The sequence below is a fragment of the Apis mellifera genome, linkage group LG8, assembly GCF_003254395.2.
Source record: "Apis mellifera strain DH4 linkage group LG8, Amel_HAv3.1, whole genome shotgun sequence".
NCBI lineage: Eukaryota > Metazoa > Arthropoda > Insecta > Hymenoptera > Apidae > Apis > Apis mellifera.
Window position 1 is genome coordinate 4,202,044 of NC_037645.1, and position 27,936 is coordinate 4,229,979.

General features: G+C 30.7%; 4 protein-coding genes across 6 annotated transcripts in view; 2 read left to right on the plus strand and 2 right to left on the minus strand.

Annotated features, from left to right (window-relative positions):
* Positions 1–357: 357 nt before the first annotated feature.
* LOC409633 (ras-related and estrogen-regulated growth inhibitor) lies at positions 358–4,522 on the plus strand. Its single transcript, XM_006561423.3, has 4 exons — positions 358–707; positions 983–1,205; positions 1,553–1,739; positions 3,971–4,522. The coding sequence occupies exons 1-4, from the start codon at positions 569–571 to the stop codon at positions 4,151–4,153; spliced, it is 732 nt and encodes a 243-aa protein (XP_006561486.1). The 5' UTR covers positions 358–568; the 3' UTR covers positions 4,154–4,522.
* On the minus strand, positions 4,496–7,645 carry LOC412827 (Bardet-Biedl syndrome 2 protein homolog). Its single transcript, XM_396279.6, has 11 exons — positions 7,225–7,645; positions 6,999–7,118; positions 6,737–6,925; positions 6,466–6,648; positions 6,179–6,401; positions 5,892–6,103; positions 5,602–5,772; positions 5,436–5,540; positions 5,023–5,335; positions 4,702–4,956; positions 4,496–4,644 (listed from the first exon to the last, which is right to left on the minus strand). The coding sequence occupies exons 1-11, from the start codon at positions 7,447–7,449 to the stop codon at positions 4,550–4,552; spliced, it is 2,091 nt and encodes a 696-aa protein (XP_396279.3). The 5' UTR covers positions 7,450–7,645; the 3' UTR covers positions 4,496–4,549.
* A 94-nt stretch (positions 7,646–7,739) lies between these two features.
* LOC724750 (ER membrane protein complex subunit 10) overlaps positions 7,740–27,936 on the minus strand; it is a 76,782-nt gene continuing 56,585 nt past the window's right edge. The window contains exons 1-4 of one of the 3 annotated variants that reach the window (XM_026442578.1): positions 8,712–9,157; positions 8,371–8,634; positions 8,036–8,302; positions 7,740–7,968 (exon numbers count right to left, since the gene is read on the minus strand). In XM_026442578.1, coding sequence (XP_026298363.1) covers positions 7,870–7,968; positions 8,036–8,302; positions 8,371–8,634; positions 8,712–8,768 — 687 coding nt within the window. In that variant the 5' untranslated portion in view covers positions 8,769–9,157 and the 3' untranslated portion in view covers positions 7,740–7,869. Of the gene's footprint in view, positions 7,969–8,035; positions 8,303–8,370; positions 8,650–8,711; positions 9,158–27,936 lie in introns of those variants that run through there. The other 2 variants (XM_026442577.1, XM_026442579.1) reach the window with 2 other exon arrangements.
* On the plus strand, positions 10,529–14,119 carry LOC724819 (mitotic spindle assembly checkpoint protein MAD1). Its single transcript, XM_001120720.5, has 7 exons — positions 10,529–10,845; positions 11,009–11,272; positions 11,350–11,580; positions 11,656–12,092; positions 12,220–12,669; positions 12,743–13,041; positions 13,267–14,119. The coding sequence occupies exons 2-7, from the start codon at positions 11,009–11,011 to the stop codon at positions 13,626–13,628; spliced, it is 2,043 nt and encodes a 680-aa protein (XP_001120720.2). The 5' UTR covers positions 10,529–10,845; the 3' UTR covers positions 13,629–14,119.

The window sequence follows — 27,936 nt, forward strand, 5'->3', positions numbered from 1 at the left end:
AATTCTTAAAACAGAATTCGAAGCACGTGCTCATTCGAAATCGTATGATCCCTGTAACCGTATTACCCAAATAATTGATTATCGAGTGAATTGGTATACTCCAAAGTTGATAAACTTTCTACTTTAAACGCCTTAAATACAATAAGAAAAAATAAAAATATCTCAACTCTGGAAAAAACAGGCGTGGGATATAATTTAACCTTTTACGAAATAAATATCTGTAGATAAAAAAAAAAAAGAAGAAATAAAATAGTATATTATAATTGACCATTACAAAAACTCAAAATTACGAAAAGTGAAATAATTTAAAAGATACTGAGAAAAAAAAATAGAGAAATAATATTTGTATAATGAACAAATATGATATAATAGTGAAATATGCAAATGTATAGAGTTAATAAATAAATGCGAGGAAAAAAAAAGATATCGTTTGTTACGGGTCAATAAAGGAAAAGGGTAATTTGAGGGATGCGTGCATGATAAAACGCGTTTATTAAATATCGGCGGGTAAAAGAGAGGGTTCATAATCGATGAAACACCCTACAAGGAACGCAGTGGCGGTCAAGTCATGGAGAGATTCAGTCCACCAGCGGCATCGTTGAAAAAGAGAATCAGCCCTCCGATTGCTTGGAATCTTGGCCTCACCACCAAAGAGCCAAGAATTATCAAAGTGATTCTGCTGGGTCATCAGGGTGTTGGAAAAACTGGTAAATATTTTTAAAATTTGTAACGAACTTGATATCTTAAAATCTTAATTCGAATATCTTCATTTTCAAATATTTTTCGATATATACCGTATTTTTGGAAATTTTAAAATTTGTTATGTATTTTTGAGTTTCAATATTTCTTAATCTCTTTCAAATATTTATACTTTCGAGTTCCTAAATCTTTTTGAAAGAAACAATAAAAAAAAAAGAGGAACAATAGAAAAGTTTCTGATAATAGAATCAACAGATTCTAAGATAACAATGAAAATATTTAGCTTTAGCGGTGCGATTCGCTACGAAACGTTACATAGGGGAGTACGACTGCACCATCGAAAGGGTTTACAAGGTGGACAGTTTCCTGGATGCGTCATGGGAGATAACAGATCCCCCAGGATATCTACCACCTCCGTCCGAGTTGAAATTGCGGTTTGCAGATGCTATCGTTCTCGTTTATTCTGTGTCGGATCGTGTCAGCTTCGATGAAACATCTCGCCTTCGGTGAGGGAATACATTGAACAACAATATTGCCTAATCTATAACAAATAATCTGTTTATCATAATGTCTAATGATTAAATAAGGGATAAATAATTTATCAACTCATGTGAGAATATACCAATAAACGTAATTGACTTTCAATCTATTTTTAAATTAAATATCAAAGGGTTGAATATATTGCGCAATAAATGTCAAAGAAACATCGATTAAAGAAAGGGCAAATCTACAAGGAAGTAGAAATAATGGATTATAATCGTATCTTTCGATCATTTTTTTTTTTTAAGTCAAAAGACAATTTTTGCAATATATATATATAAATTATTTTTCCTGTTATTTTATATAATTTTAGATTTCTAGTATCACACGCAAGGAAAACTAGAAAAGTACCACCGGTAGTGATCCTCATAGCGAACAAAGCGGATCTAACATATACGCCTGGCGAAAGGGTGGTTTCCACCGCAGAAGGTCGTCAAAGAGCGGAAGAAATCGAGGCTCAAGCGTTTCATGAAATTTCTGTCAGAGAATCAGTCGAACAGGTAACATTAAACGAACATTAATCGAATTCATTATTCGATACTATACCCTTATTATACCATACCCTTTGTATTCTCAACCTTCATCCCCTATAGTTAGATGAACATTAATAAATTCAATGTCAATGTTGTATCGATGTGCTTGACCTTGAAAAAGATTAACAAAGATATATTTATACGGAAAAATATAAATCGAGTCACGAACTTTGCTATTAAAGTTTGCTCACATATTTCAATTTTAATAAAAAAAAAAAAAAAAAAAGGAAAAATATTGACTCTTTCGAATTACAAAACAATAATAAAATGCAGATAAAACATTTAATGACAAAATATAATGATATAATGCTATTTTCGAGTCATAGTCATAATATTCGTGATGACATAGCGTTAGGTCGTTCACTTTGGAAAAATCAACAGTCGTTGACACGATAAAACAACAAGCTTTTGACGTAACTCTAACACTGACATCGTACATCTAACCTTAAGTGGCAAGGGCTAAGACACAGGGGCTATCCGACGTGTAAATTATCATCTAATGGTTGTAGCATAAGGTAAACAATTGCAACAGATTTATTGCATAAAAGATTGATTGCCAAATCCATTTCATAACCCATTTCCTTCTATCTTACAAGCCTTTAAAATCAAACATTCTCAAAATCTTCGAATATTTTATTTAAAACATCCCTATCTCTCTCAGATAACAATTGATAACGCTTACACTTCCTCGAGTTTCTAAAATTTGCCACTGACAAACAGAGTATCACGTAATCAATCGTCACGAAAATTAACGATTGCAAGCTTTAAATTTTATCAAAATTAAATGTTCTTGCAATAACAACGATATGCATTTCCTCTATACGTATTAAAATTTGCCAAAAATCAGATCAGAAAAGGGTTGCCAAGACGAATGGATTGCATTCTTTCGAAGTTAAATATTCTCTGAAAATTCAAATACTTTTACAATTGATGATGATGACACTGCAAAACGAAAACACATTCTCGTAACATTTTCTAAAATTCGCCACAGCCAGACACAACATCACGTCATCGACTACGAAAGCTTCTGGTAGACAAGCAGACCCAAACGTTTTCATTATCAGCGAGTTGAATTATTCGTGAAGTCTCGATACGAAGAGACATTGAGAATCGTTGACGTATACGCGTTGAATATACGTCATCGATCGCGAAAGAAAGTCTGCTCGATTGGAAATCTCTCAGCTGGCTGAAGATGCCCCTCTTCTTCCACCATTTGCTCGCCTATTTGAATGGCGGAGAAAAGAGGAGGAGCGGTCAGAGTTTTGGCGGATCGATCGTTTCAAGCTTTGTCTCGATCGATCGTACCTAATCTTCGTTATTTTTCTAAAACGATTGTTTACTCCTCTGGGAAACCGGTCATGGCGTTTACGCGTGATCAAACAGTGGTAAACAAAATCTGTATCATGGAACGAGCGGAACGCAAGAGAGATACCGCCGGAGCATCTTCCAACGATCGTGTTATCGGTATCGTAAATGCCGTAATTAAAAATTTGTTTCACAATTAATTACCCCTAAGCTTGAAGACTTAATCGTGGGACCACAACTATTTACGGCCTCTACGGACTCTGAGATTAGGATTTGTTCATATTTCTTTACAGTTTGCACTTCTTTCTTCTTCTTTTTTTTCTTTTCTTATTTTGAAAAGATATGGATGAAGTTTAGAGCAATTAGGTATTAAGATCTCGTGTGTATATTTTAGAAATTTATCTCTTTCTAATGGTTTGTTTAGAGATGTTGCAATAAAAGTCATAGAATTTGGAAAATTTGTTAAAAGATAAAATTTATAGATAAACGATAGTTTGATAAATTTTTAGGAATAAACATTATAAGCAAAAGATAAATTCAATATAAAATTAAATTTTTATATCAAGATTAATTTAGAATTGTAATTATATATATCTTTCAATTTGAATTTCTTTTAAATCGTTATACACTGCAGTTTGTTATATTATTAAGAAGGAATCTAGCACAGAAAGTGAAGGAAAAATGAGAAAACGAGATCGATGATCCTACACGTGTCGCGAACCACGGCACGAGGTACGAATGAAAAAATGGCGAGTGATAATACGAACGGTTTTTAAAGTAGATTATGAAAGAAAAATATGTAAAGTATAATTGTGATAGCTGCTTAATAAGATAATCTCGACGGGGTTATGTAACGATAGCAACAGACTGGCCCGATTATTTTTATTCGACAGGTCATGGCCGTCTTCACAGAAATTTTCAAACTGTTGACGGAATTGCCTGGTAATTCTGGCCAGCAAACGAATTCCTTCAGGGTGAGAGCTTCCACCGATGGAACATTGGACGCTCTTCGACGTCCATCACCTATACCTCTCAAAAGAAGATTCAGTATATCAGTTCGAGGAACGCTTCATTGACTAAAAGAGACTTCAGAGTTCAATTTGTGTACTTCCATGAGAAGTTTGTGTTCTAATTCTTCATGTTTTAGAAATTGTTGATTGTTGATCGTCAATCTCTGTTGTAACGTATTATATCTTAACTATATTTTTTGAAATTGTTTAAATTTGATTGTAAGTCAATGAGATTCGTCAATTTGCATCTCCTTTTAAAAATATAGATCTTTGAATGAACAGTCTTTTTTAAATTTTAATCTTGCTGTAAGTAGTTAATAAGATCTATAATACTTTCTATAATACTTTCTCTTGTGAATGATCTTATTACTGTTATTTTTTGAATGTGTAAACGTGAGAAAAATAAAATTTCTATAAAATAATATTCATTAATGTGAATATTATAAGGTACAATGTTAAAATTCACCCATGTCTTATTGCAATCACGAGAGCTTTCGAATTTTCATCCTGGATCGCAGCTCTGCAATTGGCTATGGTATTCGAGGCACTTTTTCCGACTGAAAAATTCAAATAATAGTTTCTAAAAAGAGATAAGAAAAAAATATAAATATTACCTCTTAATCTAGCTGCACGTTGAACTCCAAGATTAAGCTCCTTTAAATTCGTTGTAAATTCGCGATAGCTCTTCATCCTGATTTCATGTTCCTTGATTAGATCAGCGTTAACATTTTTCAATTGTACGAGTCTTCTTCTCATTTCGTCGATATTCTCGAGAATTCTTGCATCTTCCAGACGGATTATAATATTCTTCAATAAAGTAGTCTCATTGGCTGTCTCCGCTTGCAATTTAGCATCAATTTCCTTTAGCTCTGCAATAAATAAATAATTATCTCACAATATTTTTCTAAGAAATACGATAATTTATTTACATTAACCTTTGACACGTTCCAGAGCGTCCAACAATTTCTTCTCTTCAGCCGGAAATGAGACCTCGGAAGAAAGTTCTCTAAGACCCAAGTATAGAGCTAATGATTGAATAATGTCGCCAGCAAATGTAGAATCCTCCGTTTGGATAGTTAATTTCCCAGCTGCATCTACCATGAAACAATGAATTTTGTTATCTCTCATTCCTCGAAGCCATATCTCCATGTTTCCATTATTTGGTTTGTCCTCTTTAATTTCGAATTCTTCAGGAAGAATGAGGCTTTGGTTTAACCAAAGGGCGATTCTTTGAGGTCTTTCTGCGAGCTAATTGAGCAGAAATATTTATAGATTAGTTTGTAATTTTTTTTCTAAAAAAAAAAAATAATATACTTTTTATTATTAATATGATAAGCTAAATAAGTACCTCAGCTGTGACACTATTTTTCGTAAAATCGTCTGGAATTTGTTGAGGTTTCTCAATGATCTGGTACATGCAAAATCTAGGTAATTGACGTGTCATTTCGAACACCTGAAAGAAAAAAAGTTACATTAGAATAAATTTGGAAGTTTTGTTTTTTTTCATTTAATACCTGTAATAGATCTGCACCGGCTGGACCAACGCATACTTTTACATGGAGATCCACAGGATTATTCTTAGGAGGACGTAGCTCTATTTCGAGTTCTCCTTTAGGTCTGCTGGGATGGACCACCAAAGTTTCGCCTTCGAACACCCCTTCAGTGAAAACTATCGCACAATGTATCTAAATATCAACATCGAAAGTTCATTATATATATATTTTTATTCCATTTATATTTTCTTTTCTTTTTTAATGATGTAAGAACACTAAAGAAAATTTTATGCAAGAATTGAATCGCTTACAAGAAGACCAGGTCCTGAAGCAAGGGCAACACGAGCCGCACCTTCAGCACTCATCAAGCTAACAGCCAATTTTGTTCCATGATACATATTCGGAACTGATGCAGCTCTCTGCCTAATTTCCATTTGAAGTATTTGTTTCTTAGCCAACAAATCACGCATAGCTTCACCTGGTTCTGGTGTATCCATTGTGGAGCCAGAACTATAACCACGCACTAAAATTATTATTATTTAAAAATAAAAAAAAAATCTATTTTCTCTATCTATGCAATTTATAAATTGTACTTTACCTTCTCCAGTAGAAGATACTATGACTAAATCGGATTTGCCGATTCTTCTGTAATCAGCTTCCACAATTCCAGCTATTCCAGCGGATAATTGAATTTTAAAAATTACTTCTCCATTATTGGATAATCTCGCGTCTACTTTTCCATTATTCCAACCGGTTATGACTTCCAGTGAACCGTCTCCGTTCAAATCAAAGCTCCTTGTAACTACTACTCTGTGCTTTGACTGAAAAATTTATATTCATATATTTTTTCATTTGTAATTTTTATTGATTTTAATTTAGACTGACCTTGACACGCCATAATCTTTGAGCCATTTCATAGACACCAAGAGTTCCATTTCCTACTGAATAAACAAATCTTCTATAAGGTAGACCGATTAAAGTGGTAATGGAAGCTGTTTCTTTGGCATCCCAAAGCAGATTATCTTTTTTGTACACTTTTATTTCAAAATCTTTCGTTCCAACAATCAACTAGATATTTTTATATTTATTGTACATTATTTCATTCGTTAATTCTTATTAAGATTTTTAAAAATTATTTTTTTTTATTATACTTTACCTCGTTTTCTTCATCTCCATCGAAGTCAAATACAGCTAATGAACTAACAATTCCTCCTACCACTGTCCAAAATATTTCTATGCCTTGCGAATCTAAAATTGTTACAGAACAATTGCCACCGACGATTGCAACTTGATTTGGAAGCCAACTCAATTTGCCAATGAGTATGCATCTTGCACCATCAGACATCTATTCGTAAAAATAATTTAAATTCTTTACACTTTTTTCCAAACAAATTTGATTATGAATATGATTAAGATACCTCTTTATAAAAAATATCAGAATTGTCTTCTATATGATAAGCCAGAACATGAGATGCAGTTCCAATTAGAAGGATATCTCTCTCATCTTCATTAAGTCGACCAGTGCATAATGCAATAATCTAGCGATTTATTTAGATATTAATTAATTTGTATCACAATTAAATTTTCTTAAAAAAATATTTTAAATTTTTAAAAAATGTATAATTAATAAAATTTAATTAATACCTCACTTCCTATTTTAAGTTCAGCGAGCTCTCCGCTCCAAGATAATTTTCTATCGGACTGCTCGTGGTCATGATCGGTTATTTGTGGTTGTCTGTGAGGACTGTGTACCAAAATATTTCCACCATATGTTGCAGCCGCTAAACAAGCATGAGAACCATCGAATTTACCTGAAGTTACAAGACCTGGTTCTACATGTTTCTGAATATTCAGAGAAAAAGCTGCCATTTTTCAACCTGATAAATTACAAATATTCTAACACATGATAGTAACAGTTTGTGGCTTTGTTCATTGGATGGTAGATTATTGATCTTTTCTTGCCTTACTTGTGAACTTTACCTAGAAGACTAAACTATATATAATAGTGATATACAATTATAATAGGCTTTAAAAAAATATATTGTAACACACAGATACATGTACTATATTGCAAAAAACTTTCATTTTATACGATATTATATAAATCTAGAATACTAAAAATTTTAAAATAGTAAAAATAAAAAATTAATTAAATTTAATTAAATCATAGATTTTATTCAGAAAAAGATACAATTATATTTTTACAATTGTAATTATGAAAGTATATTGTAAGTTTATAAATAAGAGATTTAACACAAGCACTCTTGGAGGCACCACAGACACTTTAAGTTACTGTCTTTGAGCACTGCCACCTGCTGCTCCTCCAGCTTCTGGATTTGTTGCAGATGATAGAATAACAAAAATCAATGCAGGAACAATATACATCCACTGAAATGCAATAAATAATATTTTACAATGTATTATATATAAATATTGTTTACAATAATAAACCTACATATCTTGCAAGGAAAGATCTATTATCTTTCGCCTCTCCTCTTTCTCTTGCTTCTCTTTCACGTTCAAGTTTTTGAATATATGTAGCAGTGTCTGGAACTGGTCCACCATCAGGATATTTAACGACAACATTAGTTGTCCACATATTTGTAAATGGATTTTCTATACTACAAGGGCCAGGTGATGATATGCTGACAACTATTGGTTCCGCTGCACTATCTAGCCAAATTGTTATGACATCTTCAAGATCAGAACCAAGAAGATAACACTAAATAAAAAAATCATTATAAATAAAATACAGATATATAATATAAAACTGCTAAGAAATGTAATTACCGCAGGTACAGAAGATAAAAATGTTATTTCATTTCCTGAAGAAGTTCGAGCTATTGCTTTAAGTCTATATTTGCCATCATTTTTGGCAAGATTTTTTAGTTCGTTTATATGGGATTGCAACAATCCATTTTGTCCAATAACAGAGGCACCGCTACGAACACTTGATACTGTAATATTACCTCGTTCTATGAAAATCGGCTCTGGTTCATCGTTAAATGCGTGCCACAATCGTAATTGCAACCAGCCATCATAATCAAGTTCGCTCTGAAATTTTGATGACTGTTTCGTTAAAATGTGTAGTAAAATATGTATTCAAAATTATAATAAATTAAAATACTAACCCCAAAAGCTAGTGATATGCTGATTAACAAACTTATACAAATATATATCGCCTGCATTATTAAAATGATATATACATGTATATCTTCTATGATATAATAAAAAATCAAATCATTTTAATAATATTAATATATTTTAAAACTTATTTATCGAATGATATTAACGGAATGTGCAAATTTATACACTGTAGTGCAAGTGGTTTGACAGTCTACTACTAATGTTTAAAAGATTTAGCTATTTATAACGTTTATTATTTTTTATTAGTTTTAATAAATTTTTTATTAAATTTGTTTTATTATCAGACTTTATTTCTCTGAATTTATTTAAAATATTCATTGAATCATAAAATTAAATTCAGCAATAGTGAAAATGTTTCCATTTTTTCTTATATTGGTTAGTTTCTAGTGCAAATTTACAAAACTTACGTACTCCAATAAGATAATCACAATACTTTTTTCACCAATGATAATGTATATTATATAATATAATTACACATATGGGAATTTTATAGTGATTTTTCTTCAATATATTACATTAGTGCTATAATATATGTAATACGGACTATTGCTTTCTAGAGAATAAACGAAGAGTAAAATATCAAAAATTATTAAAAGTAAGATAATTTTATTAGATATTTTAATTATTTTACATATATTTTAGTTCGATATAATTAAAGATCTCTTTTTCATGTGTATCTACATACACGTGTACACGTATATATAATGTATAAAAAATGAACTTCATTTCATATAATTTTTTAGCACACAAGAACTTATATATTTTTATTATATTACGTATAAATATTTAATTATAATATTTCGTTATCTTAAAAAATAATAAAATTATTAAAACGTTAAAATCATCCTTTAAAAGCACAAATTTCTTTTAGATAAAGAGAACGAATAAGTGGAAGAAGGATAGAGATAGGATAAAAATTAGGGAATCAGCGCCATCTTCAGAGTGCCGTAGATTAAACATAAATTTAGACAAAGAAAGCAAGAGAAAAAGATAGAGATAGGAAAAGAATTGAAAACTAGCGCCATCTCTTGAGTGCTAAATACATCAATTTCTTCTAGACAAAGAGACCGAATAATAGAAAAGGATAGAGATAGGATAAAAATTAGGGAATCAGCGCCATCTTCAGAGTGCCGCAAATTAAACATAAATTTAGACAAAGAAAGCAAGAGAAAAAGATAGAGATAGAAAAAGAATTGAAAACTAGTGCCATCTCTTGAATAATGAAGATATCTTTTTAAAAACAAGGTAAAGTAGAGCAAGAATTAAAAACTAGCGCCATCTCTTTAGTACTAAAAATATCCTTCTGATGGCGCTGGTTTTCAATTCTTATTCTACTTTACCTTTTTTTAAAGAGATATTTTTATTACTCAAGAGATGGCGCTGATGATCAATTCTTATTCTATCTCTATCTCTTTCTTTATTGCTTTCTTTGTCTAAATTTGTGTTTAATTTGCGGCACTCTGAAGATGGCGCTGATTTCCTAATTTTTATCCTATCTCTATCCTTTTTCCACTTATTTGTTGTCTTTGTCTATACTTGGTCTAAAATTTATGTTTTTAAAAGTTTATTAGGATATTTAATTAATTTAATAATTTATTTGAACTTGTAATAAAAATATAAGAATGTTTTGTGTTAAAAATTATACAAATTATATAATTTTATTTAATACACAAATATATTTATATACATGTGAAATTTATTATATGACATCTATTATATTAATTTTTTTTATTTTCAAATTTGAAGAATTTATATGGTAATTTGTATGCAGCTAAACAGTATTTATTATAATATCTTTGGTACTTGACGTTAGTTAATGCGTTGATGCTTCATGCAAACGTTACCACCATAACTGTACATAAGAATGTATTGTGACGCTACGGAATGTATTCAAAGAGTGTCTTGCAGTGATGTTGCTTAATATTTATAAATATAGTTTTTGTGGAACAAACATAATAATTTGAATAACAGTGTTGTAAAAATTATTCTAAATAAAACGAATTATATAATATAATATTCTATATGCTATAAATGTATATACATTTAAATTACGATAAAACAACGCTTATAGCAGTAATTGAATTTTCAACAATATAATATTATTAAAGATTTATTAAGGTAAATTTAATTTAATGATACGTATTTAATTTTAATGTGACACGTATATAATGATTAAAAAGATTAAATAGATATTCGAAATGATTTAAAACAATTATTTAATTTGAGGTTATAATCATAACCTCTTTTTTATATAATAATTTATATTATATTTTTTTTATAGATGAATGATAAAGATCCAACAAGTGTTATTCAAATGATAAAAGATCTCAGATCAGGTTCTGAAGCATATCGTAAAAGTAATAATAGCAATGTGCCTGTAAAATTATCAGGAACTACATATACTTCATCAGTACTTGACACTGATGAATGTATAATTTCACCAAAAAGACCAAGATTGAGTGATTCTAATAATTCTAATTTAAATAGGAGTGAAACAGAGAATATTCCTGGTAGTCCATGGGAATGGAGAAGATTAAAAGGAGAGGTAATATGTTTCTAATTAATAATGTTATACATAAAATTGTTGAAAATGAAGTATATCAAAAATCTATATTTTATTAGGTTATATCTTTGAAAACAAGATTGTCTCATCAAGAAGCTGCTGTACAACAGCTTCACAAAATACGTAGACAAATGGAAGAAGTTTTTGAAAAAGAAAAAGGGATTTTAGAAATACAAGTAGAACAAGATAAACAAACAATTAAACAATTAGAAGTACGACTTGACATTTCACGTAGAACAATTCAGGATACTCGCGAAGCACAAGCTGTTGCAGAAAAAGAATTGTTTGAAGTATAGTATCTACATATAATTTAATTATTTTAATGATCTTCTACTTAAATATTTAATATATAAAATTTTTTGTAGGTAAAAACAAATTTGGAACAGAAAATTATGACATTAATGAATGAAAATGCAAAGTTATTAGGTGATTTTAAACATACATCTACCCAAGAAAATAAACCAATAACAAAAGATTTTACTGATGGATTTGATTCGCAATCGAAACTAGAATCAGCCCAAACAAGAATAAAACAATTGGAAGAAAAATTGAAGGAATATCAAATAAAGCAACAAGAATTGGAATTACAAAATGTAGAATTTCAAGCTATAAAAATAAAAGTTGAGAGGTTAGAATCAGAAAAGATGCAATGGGAGGAGGGAAAAATATTCACAGCAAAAGCAGCAAAAGCAAATGAACTTGAGAAAGAACTAATTATTGCGAAAGAAACCATTGCTTCATTAAGAGAATCTGTTAGAGGGAAACTACTTTTAGAAGAACAAATGTCTAATGTAATGAAAAGGTATGTAAATATATATGAATGTAATATAATGTAAAGGAACATTTTTTTATATATTTTTTTCTATTTTTCTCTATGATCGATAAGTATTTGTTGTTTATTATGGTTAAATATGTTTTTAATTCTATAGATTAGAACATACAGAAAGAATGGAACAACAAGTTGCAATGCTTGAAGCTAAAAAAACGGAGCTTTCGTTACGTTTGGCTGAATATGAATCTATTGGAATTACTGGACCATCTGCTCTAAAACGTGAATTAAATCGATTACAACAAGCTGAATTAGTTTTAAAAGCAGAAGAAGGACAACTCAGATCGAAACTCGACGCTGCGTTAAGGGAATCACATACTTTATCAAAAAATTACGAAGACGCTAAAAAATTAGCCATGAATGTGACAGTTTCCAAAGAAAAATTGAATACATATGTGGGTAGACTGCAAAAAAAAATGTTACTTATCACGAGGGAGAGAGATAGTTATCGACAACAATTAGATTTATACGAAAAAGAAATATCTATAGATAGCAATAATGCGATAACCGAAAGAATACCTGCGCTGGAACGCACGATAGATGTTTATAGGTAAATTTAATTTTTATTTGAAAGTTTTTATTCTCAATATTAATATGATTATTGAAAAGATATATATTTTCAGAGATTTAGTTGCTAAATTAGAAAGTGATTTACAAGCAGCCGAAGGCTATAACCAAACGGAAGAGTGTAATAAATTAAAGGAAGAAGTTGAACGATTAAAGGGAGAATTGGAACATCGAGCACTAAAAGGCGATTTCAATTCTAATGCAAGAGTATTACACTTTACAATGAATCCTGCTGCTATCGCAGAACAACAAGCAGAAGAGAAGCAAAAAGCGTTGTTATGCGAACTGGAGGAACTTAGGGCAAAGGTAATGCAAGGTGGAATTAATGCGACAACATCTTCTCTTCAAGCACAAGGTAATCATTTATCATTAAATTTAAATTTTATTTTTATTAAAATTTATTTTTAAATAAGAAATTAAATTAAATTAAATTAAATTAAATTAAATTAAATAAAAAATTTTTAAATAGGACGGAAAATTAACAATAAATGAAATCTCTTTTTTTCTAAACTTTTTTAACTATAAGTATTTATATTATTTTAACTTATTACTATTTTAACTACTTTCATTTTATTTTCAGAAATAGCAGAACTCAAACAAACTCATGAGATCAAAATAGCTCGTCTCAAAGAGGCTTTCAAAGCATCTTCGCAAGAATATCGACAAGCTTGTTACCAATTATTCGGTTGGCGAGTGGATAGAACAAAGGAAGGTCAATATAAATTGTATAGTCAGTATGCTGAATCACCGGATGATTTTTTGTTTTTCAAAATCGGAGAGGAAGGAGTGAATCTTCTAGAGACCGCTTTCTCTGCGACTCTTGGAGCATTAGTGGAGCAATATTTACAACAACAACACAGCGTACCTATGTTTCTCAATGCCGTGCAATCAGATTTATTTAATCAGCAAACTATGACGAACATTCTAAGTGTACCTTCCTAATTAATCGCCAATTAATTTTTATGTACGAGATCTGGTATAAAGAAAGCGAGACAGCTTTGAAAAACTTTTATTTTTGACAAGTCATATAATAGTTCAAAAATAATATTCTTTGCGACAATCCTTACTGGTTTTTATTATTTATTTCATATCTTCAAACTTTTTTTTGAAAGAACTTTTTAAATGAATTAGTTGGAAGATGAAATTTAATAATTAAAATCCATAATATGTTAATATAATTTTTTAAATCATTTATTTTATATATTATTTTAATTATGAAATTAATAATATTTAAATGCATTTCCTAGCAAAAAGTAAAAATTTATTATAGTGATAATAGATTAGTTCGTTCTGATATATTTTTTATTGCTAGATCTCGTAGATCTTGTAAAAAAGTTCATCCTCGAATAATGCTTATTCATTACATAATCATGTGTTTTTAATGGACAACAAAGGGAGTAACAAATAAAACCATGTTGCTTTTATATTCAAAATATGTTGTTTCACCTAGTTTCATGTGTCGTCGAATAGAATTTCTTATAATTCGTATATTTCTTATGAGATTAAATTCGATGTAATTAATCATAATCAAATGTAATTGAATCGATACATCTTGTTTATTCCATATTGGTATTTGAAATGAAATATCAATTATGTTCATGATACGAGATCAATCTATATTATTTACATTCGTTATAATAGAAGTCGGTCAATTTTCAATAATTAACAAAATTATCGGCAACAACAGTAGATGAATGTTATGAAATAATAATTAAGTTATGGTTAACATTCCTGATAGCAAATTAATACTTTTTATTGATCATGAAAATAACATTCTTATTCAACGTGTAAAAAATAATTTTTTAACTTGTTTTTATATATATATATATATATATAGAATGCTTAAAAAATTTTTACTTTATGAATCACTTACATGAGTTATTTACTTTTACTTTTACATAGGATATTCGATTATAAATAGTGAAATGTATAATAATGTATCGTGTTCTTATTTTTTAGATATTTATTTTTTAATCTATAAAAAAGAAAAACACAAACAAACAAATAGAATAAATAAAATAAAAGTTAGAAAATTATCGAATAATTTTTAGCAATTGGATTAAACATAATTTAGATAATTATTTTATTCTTTTTATTCACTTATGTCAATATTAATCTTTGAAAACGAAATATCAGTTTACTAGTAAGTTAAGTTGAAATTAGTTTGACCATTGCGGCGATCCAACACTTAACGCGAGAAACACAATGGTATTCGTCTCTATAACTTACGGATTTCCAACTTCAGAAACTTCTGTCTGTGTTCGAATAGATTGACTCAAGACAGACGATGTTAATCTTGTGTCCAATTCCGTCGGTACACGGAATCAGAAACTTCACCAAAAGAAACATTCTGTTAACGTATACTGACTCGATAGTCTATTTGCTTTCGTTCTTGTTCCTTGTAAATTTCTCTCATTAATCAACAATAGAACGTTGCATAAATGAATTAAACTTTTGTCATACCAACTCTTTTATTTCCTTTAACGAAATAAAATATATTTCAATCATAACAAAAGAGATCAACGTTCAAAAGTCATCGTTTAGAATTTCATTAATTTTTTATTAATTTCTTTTTCAGATAATTTTTGTATTATCTATATATATAGTATAGTTTTAAAACTGTAAAAATGTCAAGCAATGTATCATTTCCATACTCTCTTTATTCAATTTCCTTTAGAAACGTCTCGTCATATACTTTCTCTGCTCTAACTTACTCTAACAAAATTAAATATCACAAAGGAAAGCATAATTCTAGTCTAAATCATATTTTTTCTTCAAGTTACTTTCTAAAAATATCGTTCACGAAATATGAAGGAGAATAAATTTAAAAAAAAAGGAGGAGATATTCAACATTTCACTCTCGAAGCTTTCAAAGAAGAAGCCAAAAAGAAATGATATCAAAAGAAACAAAATTCTAAATTTTTTTCAAAACTTTACATTAAAAAATTGCTGTTCATCTAAATTATACTCGACGTTTTTATTATGCAAATTCTAAAAAAGGAAATAACAATTTTAATTCAAAGTTTTCAAAAGAAAAGAAATATTTTATTCGTTCTTCTTATGAAACTTCTGCACTGAAAATCATAGTTTATTTAATTTGCATTTATTATTGGGATGCATTATATATTTCAAAAAGAGAAGAAAATATTTTCAACACATCCTCAGAAATTTTCAATAATAAATAATATATCAAATTCAGTAAATAATATATTATATTTTTTATGTTATTTAATTTTAATAATTGGAATAATAGTGGCAAGAAAGAATTCCAAAAAAAAAAGAAAAGAAAAAATTATATTCACAATTTTCAACAAATTTTTAGACCAGAAACCATAGTTCCTTTATTATATAGTCCATTACGAGTGCAACCAATGCACTAAATGCTCGTTTATAATCCAAAAACATATATACAAAGGAAGGAGGGGGAGGGGGAGAGAGAAGAAACGGAAGAGGGATTCCTCCTTGAGGAGCCAGAAAATCGTTCATCTCAATTACGCGGTTTCACTGTATCCAAGGAGATAACTTTTCGAATTCTCCACGAGTATGGAACGACACGGAGGAGGATCGTGTGCACCGTTCCCTCAGGATCCGTTAGCGGACTGCCACCTTGTCCCTACGTGTCCAAAAGAAGGACAGCCTGCTCCCAGAGGAACGATACCAATTGCATTGTCCGCGAAGAAAAACTGTTTCGAGGGTTGCGGTCTTTATTATAGGAGGAGTCATTCTCGTGCAACTTACGAGACACCGAATGGAACGAGTGTAAATTGTGTATGTGTGTATGTGTGTGAATATGCGTGTTTTCGAACATTTATTATTGAGATAAATAATTGAACTGGGAACAACGTGGTGCATAGAGAATAGTGACGTTTAATAATCAATGATCTTGGGAGAGTGTGATAAAGTTGCTTATTTTTGTGTTTCTTTGAATTACTTAAATACCTTCTTCTTTGAGATATATTCGTGGAAATTAATGAAAAAGTGAGTATAACTACACTCTTATAAAAATGAGATAAGTATATTTCAGTAGAATATACTTGATGAAAGTACAGAGCAGTGAATTAGTTATAATATCAAATTTAATTATCCTTCTTAAAACTGTTTTGTAAAATTTTTTGCATATATATTTTTAAACATAATAAATAGATTAATAATGAATGAGTTTGAATTAAAATTTCACTTTTTTTAAATTTAAAAATAATTTCCAAGATTGAGATTCTCAATGGAGTGCTCATTATAATTATTAATCAATTATTAACAGGATTATTTGCGAGTTTTGTGTCAGAGCTCAAGATGGCTCCCAAATGGATTCTTTCTGATTAGTTTCATAATTTCGTTTTTGGATGAGAGGCCGTAAATCATATGTTGCAGTAAAGTATATTGCATTATTCGATTATTAATTGTACTTCGTGGATTTATATTTCTTATTATTTCATTATCGACAATTGCTAATTATCAAATTTATTACAATACTTGATTAATTAGTTAGTTATTGTATCCTAGTAGAATTAGTAATTAATTCAGTTTCAAGATTTCTTGTTCAAAATGTTCACCAAGTTTGATTCTTCTCAGTAAGAATCTATATAATCTTCCAAGAAGATCACTCATCTCAAATTCTCAATTCTTTATTAAGATTTGAACAATAATGTTGAAAGTAACGTTTCATTCGTATACATTAGTGTATAATCATTACCCAATACAACCACTGGAAAATTATAACTTTTAATTAATAAATCACACATTCACGTAATATTACATTAATTACATTAATTATAAGTTTCAACCAGCAAAATCGTAACGAATTTAACAAACGACAAAACAACAACCGCCAACAATTTATTCAAAGTGCAAAAAGTGCACTTTTATTCATTTTATCTTCGTTAAAATAATAACCTGATATCTCCACGAAAATTATCACGATTCCCGCGAGGAATCGTTTGTACACCTCTCCCGCCCTACGATTCTTTACAAAAATATCCCTTATATTTAATCCAAATTTCCGAAAAATCACGTTCCACGATAAAATCAATACTCCATTTCTCTCTTTCTCTCTCTCTCGCGATTCTTTCCTATCGCGAAACAATCGTTTGGAAATATGTCCGAACACACCCTCCCTTCACATGCCCCCAGCTCGAATTCGAGCGAACGAAAAACACGTAGAAACACACACACGTGGTGCGTCGGATACGTGGTGGGAAGGGTGCACGTTTTGTACGTGCACCAGAAGGATGTACTACGGTGTAACTACTGGATGACCAAAAGCATTTCGGCGGGGGTGTTGGCTGGGCGACGACAGGAACTCGATAGAACGGCGCCAGCTGCGAAGGGAGCTCGGTAGTAGACGGGAACTCCCCATCCGAAACTCCATTATCCTTAATTATAATCGCGTTTAATCGCAAACTCGTCCAACTACCTTCCATATGCGCGCCAGCCACGCATCGACTCTCTCCGCTTTAATTCGCGATCACGTCGAATGGCCCCTTGCTTATCAATTCGGGATCAACCCTTTCGCGACACGTAGAATAATCTGGCGTGACAAGATCCTCGGAAAAACTATTCTTGCGTTACTGTAATGTGAGTGATTCTAAAATAAATGGACGATGACGATAATTGGGATGTATAGTTGGAAAAGGATGGATTTTATGCAAGGGATAAGAAAAGATTTCGTTTTTGTTAATCATTTACGAGGAAAATATCCATTGTGTGGTATTATATTTTTATTATATTAAAGATTGATAATAATAATTTTATAGATAGAAACGTTTTGTAATTTCTTGTAATTTTAATATTATAACTATTTCATTGGATGATAATAATAATGCAATTTTTTTTTAACATAAATGTAACCAGAGATAGGATCTTCTATTTATGTAAGTTGAATAGACTATCGCAAACTGGATTATGAATATGCCATTACGAGAATGCATTCTTTTTATATATTCTCATTTCAAATTCAATTTTCTTTCCTCAATTCAAGAATTAGTAAATACTCCATCTTTAAATATCTAAAAATCTTAAAAATATTGAAGATATTTACAGATTATTTTTTATATTTTCTTACTTTATCATCCTCATTTTTTTCTCCCTAAATAATTCTTCTATTTTCGACACAGAATTTTTTTGCGGAATAATTTATACCCCTTTCATTAAATATCGATCAAGATCCATTAAAATAACAGGAATTTGCGAGCTTAACCACTGTTGTTTGGTAAAAGTTCGCGCCTTGTAACCACATTTCGAACCGGTATAATTAATGTATAACAATTTTGCTCAGTTATTTGTAACCATGAACTAAATTTCTCGCTTTCCCAGCGAGGGGTTGCACCCTGGGGAATCAATTGCACCCGTTATTGTGCTTTTTCTTCGATATTAGGGCACTGCATCACTTAGCGAGGATGCTAATTAATAGAATAAGTTTCTTTTCGTCGTTATTTATTTCATCACTTTTAAGATAATAATTTTAATATCGAATCAGAAGAAATAAATTAAGTTTTATCTTCTCTTCTAAAATATATATATATACAATATATTATAAAATAATTTATAAAATGACAATAGAAATTAACATTACGAATAAAATTTTAATATAAAGATAAAGTTAAGTTGTTGAGGATGGAATTTCAAATAAATAATTCCAATTATATCATTTATTTACTTCGTACACCAAATTCAAATTTACAAACAGCAACAAAATTATTACCTTACACGTGAAATAAATTTTTGATATCAAAATGATTTCCATATTTACTATATATCTGCATCAATTTAAATAAAATAACATATCAGCACGTAACACCTAATATTTATTCATAACTATCATTTCACGTATATATATATATATATATATATATATATATACTCAAAATTCCCTACGACTGAAAATCGTATCAAAATAAACCTTTGTACGATAATAACGTAACATACGATATGGTAATAATACGTATTAAATATAATATTTACTATAATAAACCACATACACATTCGTGATCAAGAAATATGAGAAACGTGCAATTTTTCCGCGTAGATTGATGGAATTTTTAACCATACCGCACGCTTACAGAGAAAGAGAAAGAGAGAGAGAGAGAGACAGAGAGAGAGGAGCTCGAAAAAGCGGATGTCTGCGAGGTCGATAAGCGCAAATTACAGGGCGTGGAGCAGAGAAAGGGGGGCACGGAGGGGTGGAGAGAAATACGCGAGACTGTGCGAACTATCCGAAAGGAATGAAACTTAAGTCATTGTCACGAGGCAAGTGGAATTCAAAGAAACTCGGAAGGAAAGGGATCGAAAGTAGGGGCAAATGAAGCTTCCCTATTTCAAAAGTTCGAGCTTCGTGATAAGCTCCAACTTTTCATCGTTCGATAGTGTGTATGTATGTGTGTACTCTTTCCAATGATCCCACGTATACGAGAATTTCATCGATTTACAGGACGAGGAAATGAATTCTTTAAAGGATTCGAGGATGGATCAGTTGATAGACACGGCATTTAATTAGAGGAAAGATTATCCATCGTGTTCTTCGATGCTTTTTCTTTTTCTTTTTCTTTTTTTTTTTTTTTTTTTCATTTTGACGTATCGTTTACGCGTGGAAATCGTGGATTAATCCCGCGGGATATTAGTCTCGAAAAGGTATTTGGATCTGTGGCAAGGAGAGGAAAAAGAAGAAGAAAAAAAGGTTGGGATATTGAAGAAAAGGGGACGTTGGGTGTTGACCGAGTGGACAATGTCGTCTGAAGGGATTTCATTCGAAGGAAAACGAAATAGTGGTAAAAGAGTGGCGAGTTTTCGTTAAAATTGTTTAAAAAAAATTTTCTTGTTTTGGAATTAGGATATTCGATTAATCGAAAATTGTCAAACAGTTTGATTACTTGAACTTTTAATGAAGTTTTATAAAAACAATGAATAATGAATTATTTAATATAATATTAAGACGGGGTAATGGTTCTTGGGAAAAAATAAATAGAATTTGAATTTTTAATAATTTTTGTTATCAACTTATACGAATAAGTTTTAATCTGAAACTGTTCTTTCTTCATACAAGATTATAATTTTAAAATTTAGGAAATATTTCTTCTAGGTTAAAATCTAGAGAAATCAGAATGAATTAGAAAGAAACGAAACAAAACTAATTAACCTAATTAATCAGATCAAATACGAAAAGTTTGAACACCTATTTTGGTTACACACTTTATACATAAATTAACTAAAACTCACTCAACATATTCTCGAAAAATCGATTTACCGCAAGCCAAACATTAAAACCAATCTCCAATCACACACACACACACACATATACACATACAAATACCGTATCAATTTTCCAATCATTCTCCATGTAATCAATCCCAGAGCAAAAACATACATTGTTCTCAATTAAAGTGTATTATCTGTAGCATTTCAACGAAATCGAAATTTCTATAATTTTTTCTGCAATATACTTGCTAAGAAAAATGAATTAAAATTTAATACACATCTATAAAAAAAATATTGCACAAGGAAAGATCCAACCACGTGCCTCTTTTTCGAATCTCGAAGAAAATATATTTAAAAACGATCCAAAATCTCGATACAAGAGCCACGAAACCGGTTCACGAGGGTAACAATATTATATCGCAGCGATTTATGCTCGTATTTCAGCAAGAAAAAAAAAAAAAAAGAAAAACATGGCCCAGTCCTCTTTCCTTGCCAGATGTAATTTGCATGCGAGCGGAACGATGTCAAGTTGCCGTGTAAACGCCGCTTTTCCCACCGCCGAAACCTTCGATAATGAGGAGCCTCTAAATGCGTGCTCGTAACCCGCGAACAAGAAACGTTTCCCGGCCTCCTGGTTCGTTAAATTTATTCGATAAGTTGGAAACGTTTTTCTCTCTTTCTCTCTCCCTCCCCCACACTCGGCTTGTTTTTCCACCCCGTGGAGGGTTACACGACGGCCCTCTCGACCCGCGTTTCCACGAGGTTAACGAGAGTACGATTTTTCAAACGCGCCACGCCTTTAATCACGAACGACGCAAGGAGAGCGCGAGTTCGGCCAAGGCGACGTTGTATTCTCGCCGCCATAATTTTCTCCAAGTTCCTATTAACTCTGTTTTCATGTTAATCCGTTCGCCGTCGCGAGGAGTTACATCGAGGCGACGCGGAATTTCCGCGAGCGAGATGGCGCGGCGTTAATCGCGTTTCCGCGATGCCCGCCGACCCGCTTTTTAATTGGATCCTCCTCTTCCGCCGGCGGAACAATGCAAGGGGAAGTCTGTCTTGGAACGAAGGTAGCGAGCGCCTCGTTCCTCGCTGATGGGTATTCGTTTTCGAGAAGGGCTTTTGGAAGGGCGGAGGATTTGTTCTGTGGTCGATTTTAATGTTGCACTCGTGCAGTAATATTATTTTGAGGAATTCGTTGGCAACGATATTTTGTAATCATGATTTTTAATATGGTGTGTTATTCTGATTTGTTCTACTTGTCTGACAAGGAAAGGACTGTCCAATGACTGTCAGAATGACTAGACGTTGAATTTGTCGTCACAGGATTTATATATTATGAAAAATAATATATGTTGTATCTTTTAAAATTATTTTATTAAAGAAATAATTCTTTGATTATTTTTAGATTTTATTAGAGGATGAGAAATTGGATAATTGGAAATTTGTTATAGAAGGCTGGATTTGAGCTAATATTTTTTTGATTTGACTTTTTTTTTGTTTTAGAATAAAAGAATATTAATAGTTATTTTTATTTCTACAATAAAATATTTATAGTTATTTGTTTTGTGAGATTTTATTTAGAGTTTCGACTGGAAAAATGGAACTATTATTCGAGATTTGTTATTGAAATTTAGTTTTTGGAGATTTGAATATATCTTCCAGTTTGATTATGATGTTCTAAATGAAATTGATGATTATTTATTTTTGTAATAAAATATTGATATTTCATTTCATGGAAAATTGAAAGGTTGATTTTTAGTACTAACTAGATTTTAAGATTTATAATATAAAAATTTCTTGATCAATATTCATTTTTATAAAATGATAATTATTTTTTTAGAATAAATTGAACAGAATAATATTCTTTTATTGTGATTTCTATTTTTAAATATTATATGTATAAATGTATATTTATTTCTCTTTAATTAATAACAAATCAAAGCGCTTTGTACGTATTATTTTTAATCTATTGTAATTTTTGTTTCTAGATTTAATGAATGATTTAGTGAATATGAAGAGAAAATATTAAGAATTTTCAATAGAAATTAGAATATATCAATATAACATCAGTCGAATGTTTCTTAATTAAGCGAATCGATCCTCGATTCTCATTTCAGTAGTATTCTAAGTATTAGTAACGTAGCTGCAATTACATCAATGGGTATTGGTTAATTTGCATGATTTGCATCAAAGATTGGTTGCACGTCGAGTGTTAATGCAGCGTGTCGATTCCTATAAGATTAACAGAAGCCTCTCAATGATTAACATGGTTAAAGGCGTGGCCTGTGCAGTGTTCTTGTTTGCCTGAAATACGAGAACCCGTCTCCATTTACGTGCATCTTGGATGCAGAACAGTGCGCGTTGAAACATTGATCCTTGCTTTACGATTACTGTCGTTTGCCTTTATTATTCCCCGTGCGCATTTCCTTTTATCCTTTAAAACCCGACATTTTTATCGTGTTTCCAACGATCTTGTCAACGTACTCCATTTTTTTTCTTCACATTGATGAATTATTTTCGAGAAAGCGATATTTTTTCACGAATTAAAATTAGTTCGTAAAATAATAATACGACAGAATTACTTCGAATAGTCAGATAAATAGAATAAGCTTATCTCGACAAGGTTAGGTTAAGGCAGTCTAATTGTCACAGTCACTAGATTAACTAGAATAAGACAGTCTTAATCAGACAAGCGGAACAAGTGAATCATAGCCAGACATTAGAATACAATTATAATTTTGAAGCGGAGAAATGGAAGATTGTCATAGAATAATAATAGATATATAATAATGGAATATTCAGAACAATCAGAATAAATCTGTTATAACCAATAATGAAGAAATAGAGGATTCTGCGTATATGTATTCGACTGTTTAATATAATAAATTTTTATAATAAATTTAATTGTCTTTCGAGAATAAATAATGAAGTTATTATAAATTAACTTTCTATGGATGTTGATAATATTTTAATTTCACATAAATATATTATTTATAATTATAATTTCCCCAATGGAAATTGCTGAATTTATATAAGAAGCTTTAATATCCATGTTAAATTTTATTGAGTTTGCTCGAGGATAGTCTCTGTCATTGTGATACAATTAGCATCGTAAGCGGCTGCATTATAATGCACCGAGGCTCTCTTTGTGATCCACGTTTCGTTTATAAAGCATCGTCACTCGAATAACTCCATTCTTTGGCTTCCGTTTAAAAGCAGCTCGTAGTAGCTAGTCTACTTCACTTCCACTTCACCGCTTTCATAGATATTGCTTACTGTTTATTACTTAAGAGATCATACAAATATATAATTTTCAGCATTCCACTCGTAAAGAATTAATAATTTTCAAGAAACGAAAATTTTAGTTTCGAATAGTATCTCCATTTATCACGATTACCACTATTTTTCCTAGGGTAAAAAGCTTTCTTACACACTGTTTTTAAGAAAATTCAAAAGCTGACTTCGTATAAGGATGAAAACCTTATTGAATAATGCAGTACCTGTTTCTTTTTTATCGATCTTCCACCATCTTTCTTTCCTCGAGGAATTTTACACTTAGGTTATAAGACAAACACCGATGCTGTTGTTACATTTTCTAAAAATCTAAAATCTTTCACCCTTAGTTCTCACATCAAGAATAAATTTCGAGAAAATCACAATTAATCAACAGATTCTTTTACTTTTCATCATTATTCCATCCATCGTAATCGCCAAAATTTTTTCGATCAATAATCACCAATCAAAAAAAAAAAAAATCTGTTTCCCAAAAACGATTTCTCATACTTCTACGTGTAAAAAGTCTCTGGTGATTCTTCATCATCCGCGATACCACCACCAACGTGGAAGATAATCAATCGGGGATTGAGCGGAGGGTAAACGGGTATCTTATCAAAGTTGGTCCATCTTCGATGAAACTTACTCTCAACGTTGGTGTACGGACTCGTGTTCTTCGCATTCGATCGAGTCAAGGGTGGGTTGAGGGTGGTTAGGGTCGGGCGACACAGACGGAGAGACGTGTCGAAGCGCAGCCTCGACTAACTTTCGAGTCTGTGTGCGCTCGCGGCGCTGCCACGAGGAACTTGCTCGATCAGAGTTGCCAAGGAGTGCGGGAGGCTGGTATATATCAAGGCTGCCTCTATGCGGATACCTCTGGAGGAATACCATGGCTCATCCTTCCCTATTTTCCTTTTTCTTCGTTCTCTGAACCAGTTTCCATCCCGCGGAAAGGGGAGGAAAAAGGTGACGTGGACCGTGGATCCAATGTGTTGCCGGTTTATCGAACACCCTATGTCCCTATAGGGATCATCCTGGTCAACTTTGAAACAGTTTCTGACCCGTTGCTTTGTAATTTTTCAGCCGGAAAGATAAAGAAACCGAGAACGGTTTGTAGTGTAAAAATGACAATTCGGTTTCTACAATTTCTTCTTCTTTGGCAGAGACGAAGAAATGCTCTGGTCATTGTCTTTTTAAATGGAGATATATATTAGAACAGTCGAGAGAGACTATTTAAAAATAGGAAGGATTTACTGTGCTGTAATGGAATGAGCGTTATTTCTATAAATGGGGTCATGGAAATTATGTGTATTTCAAGAATTCGTTCCAAGTTTGAATATTTATTATGATTACTTATGTATTTGTAATGAGAGTGTGTAATAACGTTGAAGAAGAGAAATTTTAGTAAATAAGCTGGTATTTATGTCATATAATATTGTCTAATCATAATATGCTTATATTACTTATCTGGTATCATTTATTTTCTTCTTATTTAATGGCTATCTTATTTTACTATTTTATTATTTATGTTCTGAACGTGCTCTTTATCTCTCTATATTATACTTGTACCAGTTATTAAATTGTAATTAAAGATCTGTCACAATAATTTATAATAAATTTTTAAAGATATCATATCTATGATCTGTTATCATAGATATAAAATTAAGAAAGTTCAGTTTATATAAAAAATTATGATAGACAAATAATATATTGAAAAATTTTATATAAAATTTCTCGGTGATAATCGGTTGAATTAATAAAATTTGGTGGATTATGTAATTTAAAAGAGTGCTTGATATGTAGAACTAGTAAGGTTGAAGGATGAGAAAGAGGAAGAAGAGAGGATCAGAGGGTTTCGTTTCATCTGGGAGTGGATTACTTAGGCTATCCATTAGATCCATGCTTTAAACGTAGGGACATTGGTATTAGGACAAAAGATCTATATGAATATGCAATGTACATATATATATATATATATATACATACTAATGGAATAGGGATTTCTGCCAAGCTCTCTGTCAGATGCTGATTTATATTCCTGTAAATTTTTGGTAATTTTCATCAATGAAATAAAATTATATTCTTTAAAAATAAACAAATTTCTTATTACATCAATAAATGTATACAAGAAATTTTTTATTTAACTGTGCTTTATATTAATTTTAATAAAATATATAAATTTTTAAAAACTGTTCCTTAAAGAAATTTTAAACATTTAAATAAATGAAATAGAAATGTTTGACAAAAAAATTCTGAAAAAATATATTAATCACTATTTTCTGTAGTCTTTATTATAAAAAGAATTTATATGCACAACAGGAAATTCTATTTTTTACGACAACTATTGTGCCACTTTTATTATCTTTCCTTTTACAAACTTTTCATCGGAATTCACATCAGTTTCACAGGTGAATCTCATTGATTTTCAATCGCGCTTCGTAATAAACTTTCACCGAACTTTTCGAGAGTTAAATGTGTGCTAGTAGAACGAATCTATATCGAGGCAACCGCGAAAGAGGAGTAATCAATGGTTTAGAAGAAAAAACGATGCGTTTTAGATGAAATAAATAAATGGTCTCTCTATATTCTTACATATTCAATTACAAATATATAAGAAAATATAACAAAATATATACTACTTTAAATTAAATTTGAAATGCATCAAGATATAATAATCTATATTCTGAATACACTAAAATAATATAAAATATATTTAAAACGTAAATTCCACATTTCATTTTGATTTAAAAATATTTTAATCAATCAAAAATAATTTAATCGTTACAGGAAAAATTATCAAATTATATTCTAGGATATGTCAAAATTTAATTCAAGTCCATCAATTCCCATGTTATAAAATGATCTCTCACCTTCATGTAAAGATATTCCCTGAAGAACTTTAACCTACCTTAACACAAATTTCTCAATAACATCTTTTCAAAAACAATCTTAACACGTTCCAGTAAGTAATCGGTCAGTCATTTCGATTCCCTCAGTGTCGTGCAGAAACTTATGAAAACTTTCGAGGGAAGGATTTTGCAAGCAAGGGAGAAGAGGAGGAGAGGGTGGAAAGAGTTGAGGAAAAAGTTGAATCTTCGGTGGAAAAGAAATTGGTAGGAGTTAATTACCGGTTCATCTTGGTTATCTTCTTCAGGAGTGACGACTTGTCGAGGTGCATAAGACGCGAAATTTAATCAGCAAGTTTATTAATCTACTGGAATCCGCGAATTATGATGCCGCCTTGAATATGAAGTTCGCCGGGAGCAAATGTTTGTTCGGTTGCGAGCACCGTGAAACTGTTTGAACATCGAATGCGTTTAGCTGTTAATCGAGAGCGAAATCTTTGATGATATTGGTACCTGTTTTCACTCGAGATTTGATGTCGTTTTATTATAATTATCGTATAAATATCAAATGATTGAATTGAATTAAATTCATTGTACGAGATATATTTTATTTTATTTTCGTTCCTCTTTAATTTACAATTGTATTGTGCTTTATTGTATTTATTTTATATAAGGTAAAATATCCTTGAATAATAGTTATTAATAATTAGCAGCACAATTTATAATCAGATAGAGGTTTTTATAATGATTTAAAAAAAAATGATAAAATTATATTTATGATGTTATAAAATATACATACAATAGGCGTAAAATGTTTCTTTAATGTACTTTGAAGTAAAATATATTTAAAGTCTATTAAAAAATATATAGCACTAGTTCCTTCCAAAAATTCAGACAATTTTTCCACGACATAAAAACGAAAAATGATTTTAATTTAACAC

Bases quoted from the DNA above. Each gene is read 5' to 3' on its own strand.
- LOC409633 (XM_006561423.3), top strand. From the start codon at position 569: ATGGAGAGATTCAGTCCACCAGCGGCATCGTTGAAAAAGAGAATCAGC. The intron at 1,206-1,552 runs GTGAGGGAATAC...ATATAATTTTAG, and splicing joins GATGAAACATCTCGCCTTCG to ATTTCTAGTATCACACGCAA. The intron at 1,740-3,970 runs GTAACATTAAAC...TTTATTCGACAG, and splicing joins TCAGAGAATCAGTCGAACAG to GTCATGGCCGTCTTCACAGA.
- LOC412827 (XM_396279.6), bottom strand. From the start codon at position 7,449: ATGGCAGCTTTTTCTCTGAATATTCAGAAACATGTAGAACCAGGTCTT. The intron at 5,773-5,891 runs GTAAGCGATTCA...GTTGATATTTAG, and splicing joins CTTCAGGACCTGGTCTTCTT to ATACATTGTGCGATAGTTTT. The intron at 4,957-5,022 runs GTTAATGTAAAT...TATTTATTGCAG, and splicing joins CGCTCTGGAACGTGTCAAAG to AGCTAAAGGAAATTGATGCT.
- LOC724819 (XM_001120720.5), top strand. From the start codon at position 11,009: ATGAATGATAAAGATCCAACAAGTGTTATTCAAATGATAAAAGATCTC. The intron at 11,273-11,349 runs GTAATATGTTTC...ATATTTTATTAG, and splicing joins GGAGAAGATTAAAAGGAGAG to GTTATATCTTTGAAAACAAG. The intron at 11,581-11,655 runs GTATAGTATCTA...AATTTTTTGTAG, and splicing joins CAGAAAAAGAATTGTTTGAA to GTAAAAACAAATTTGGAACA.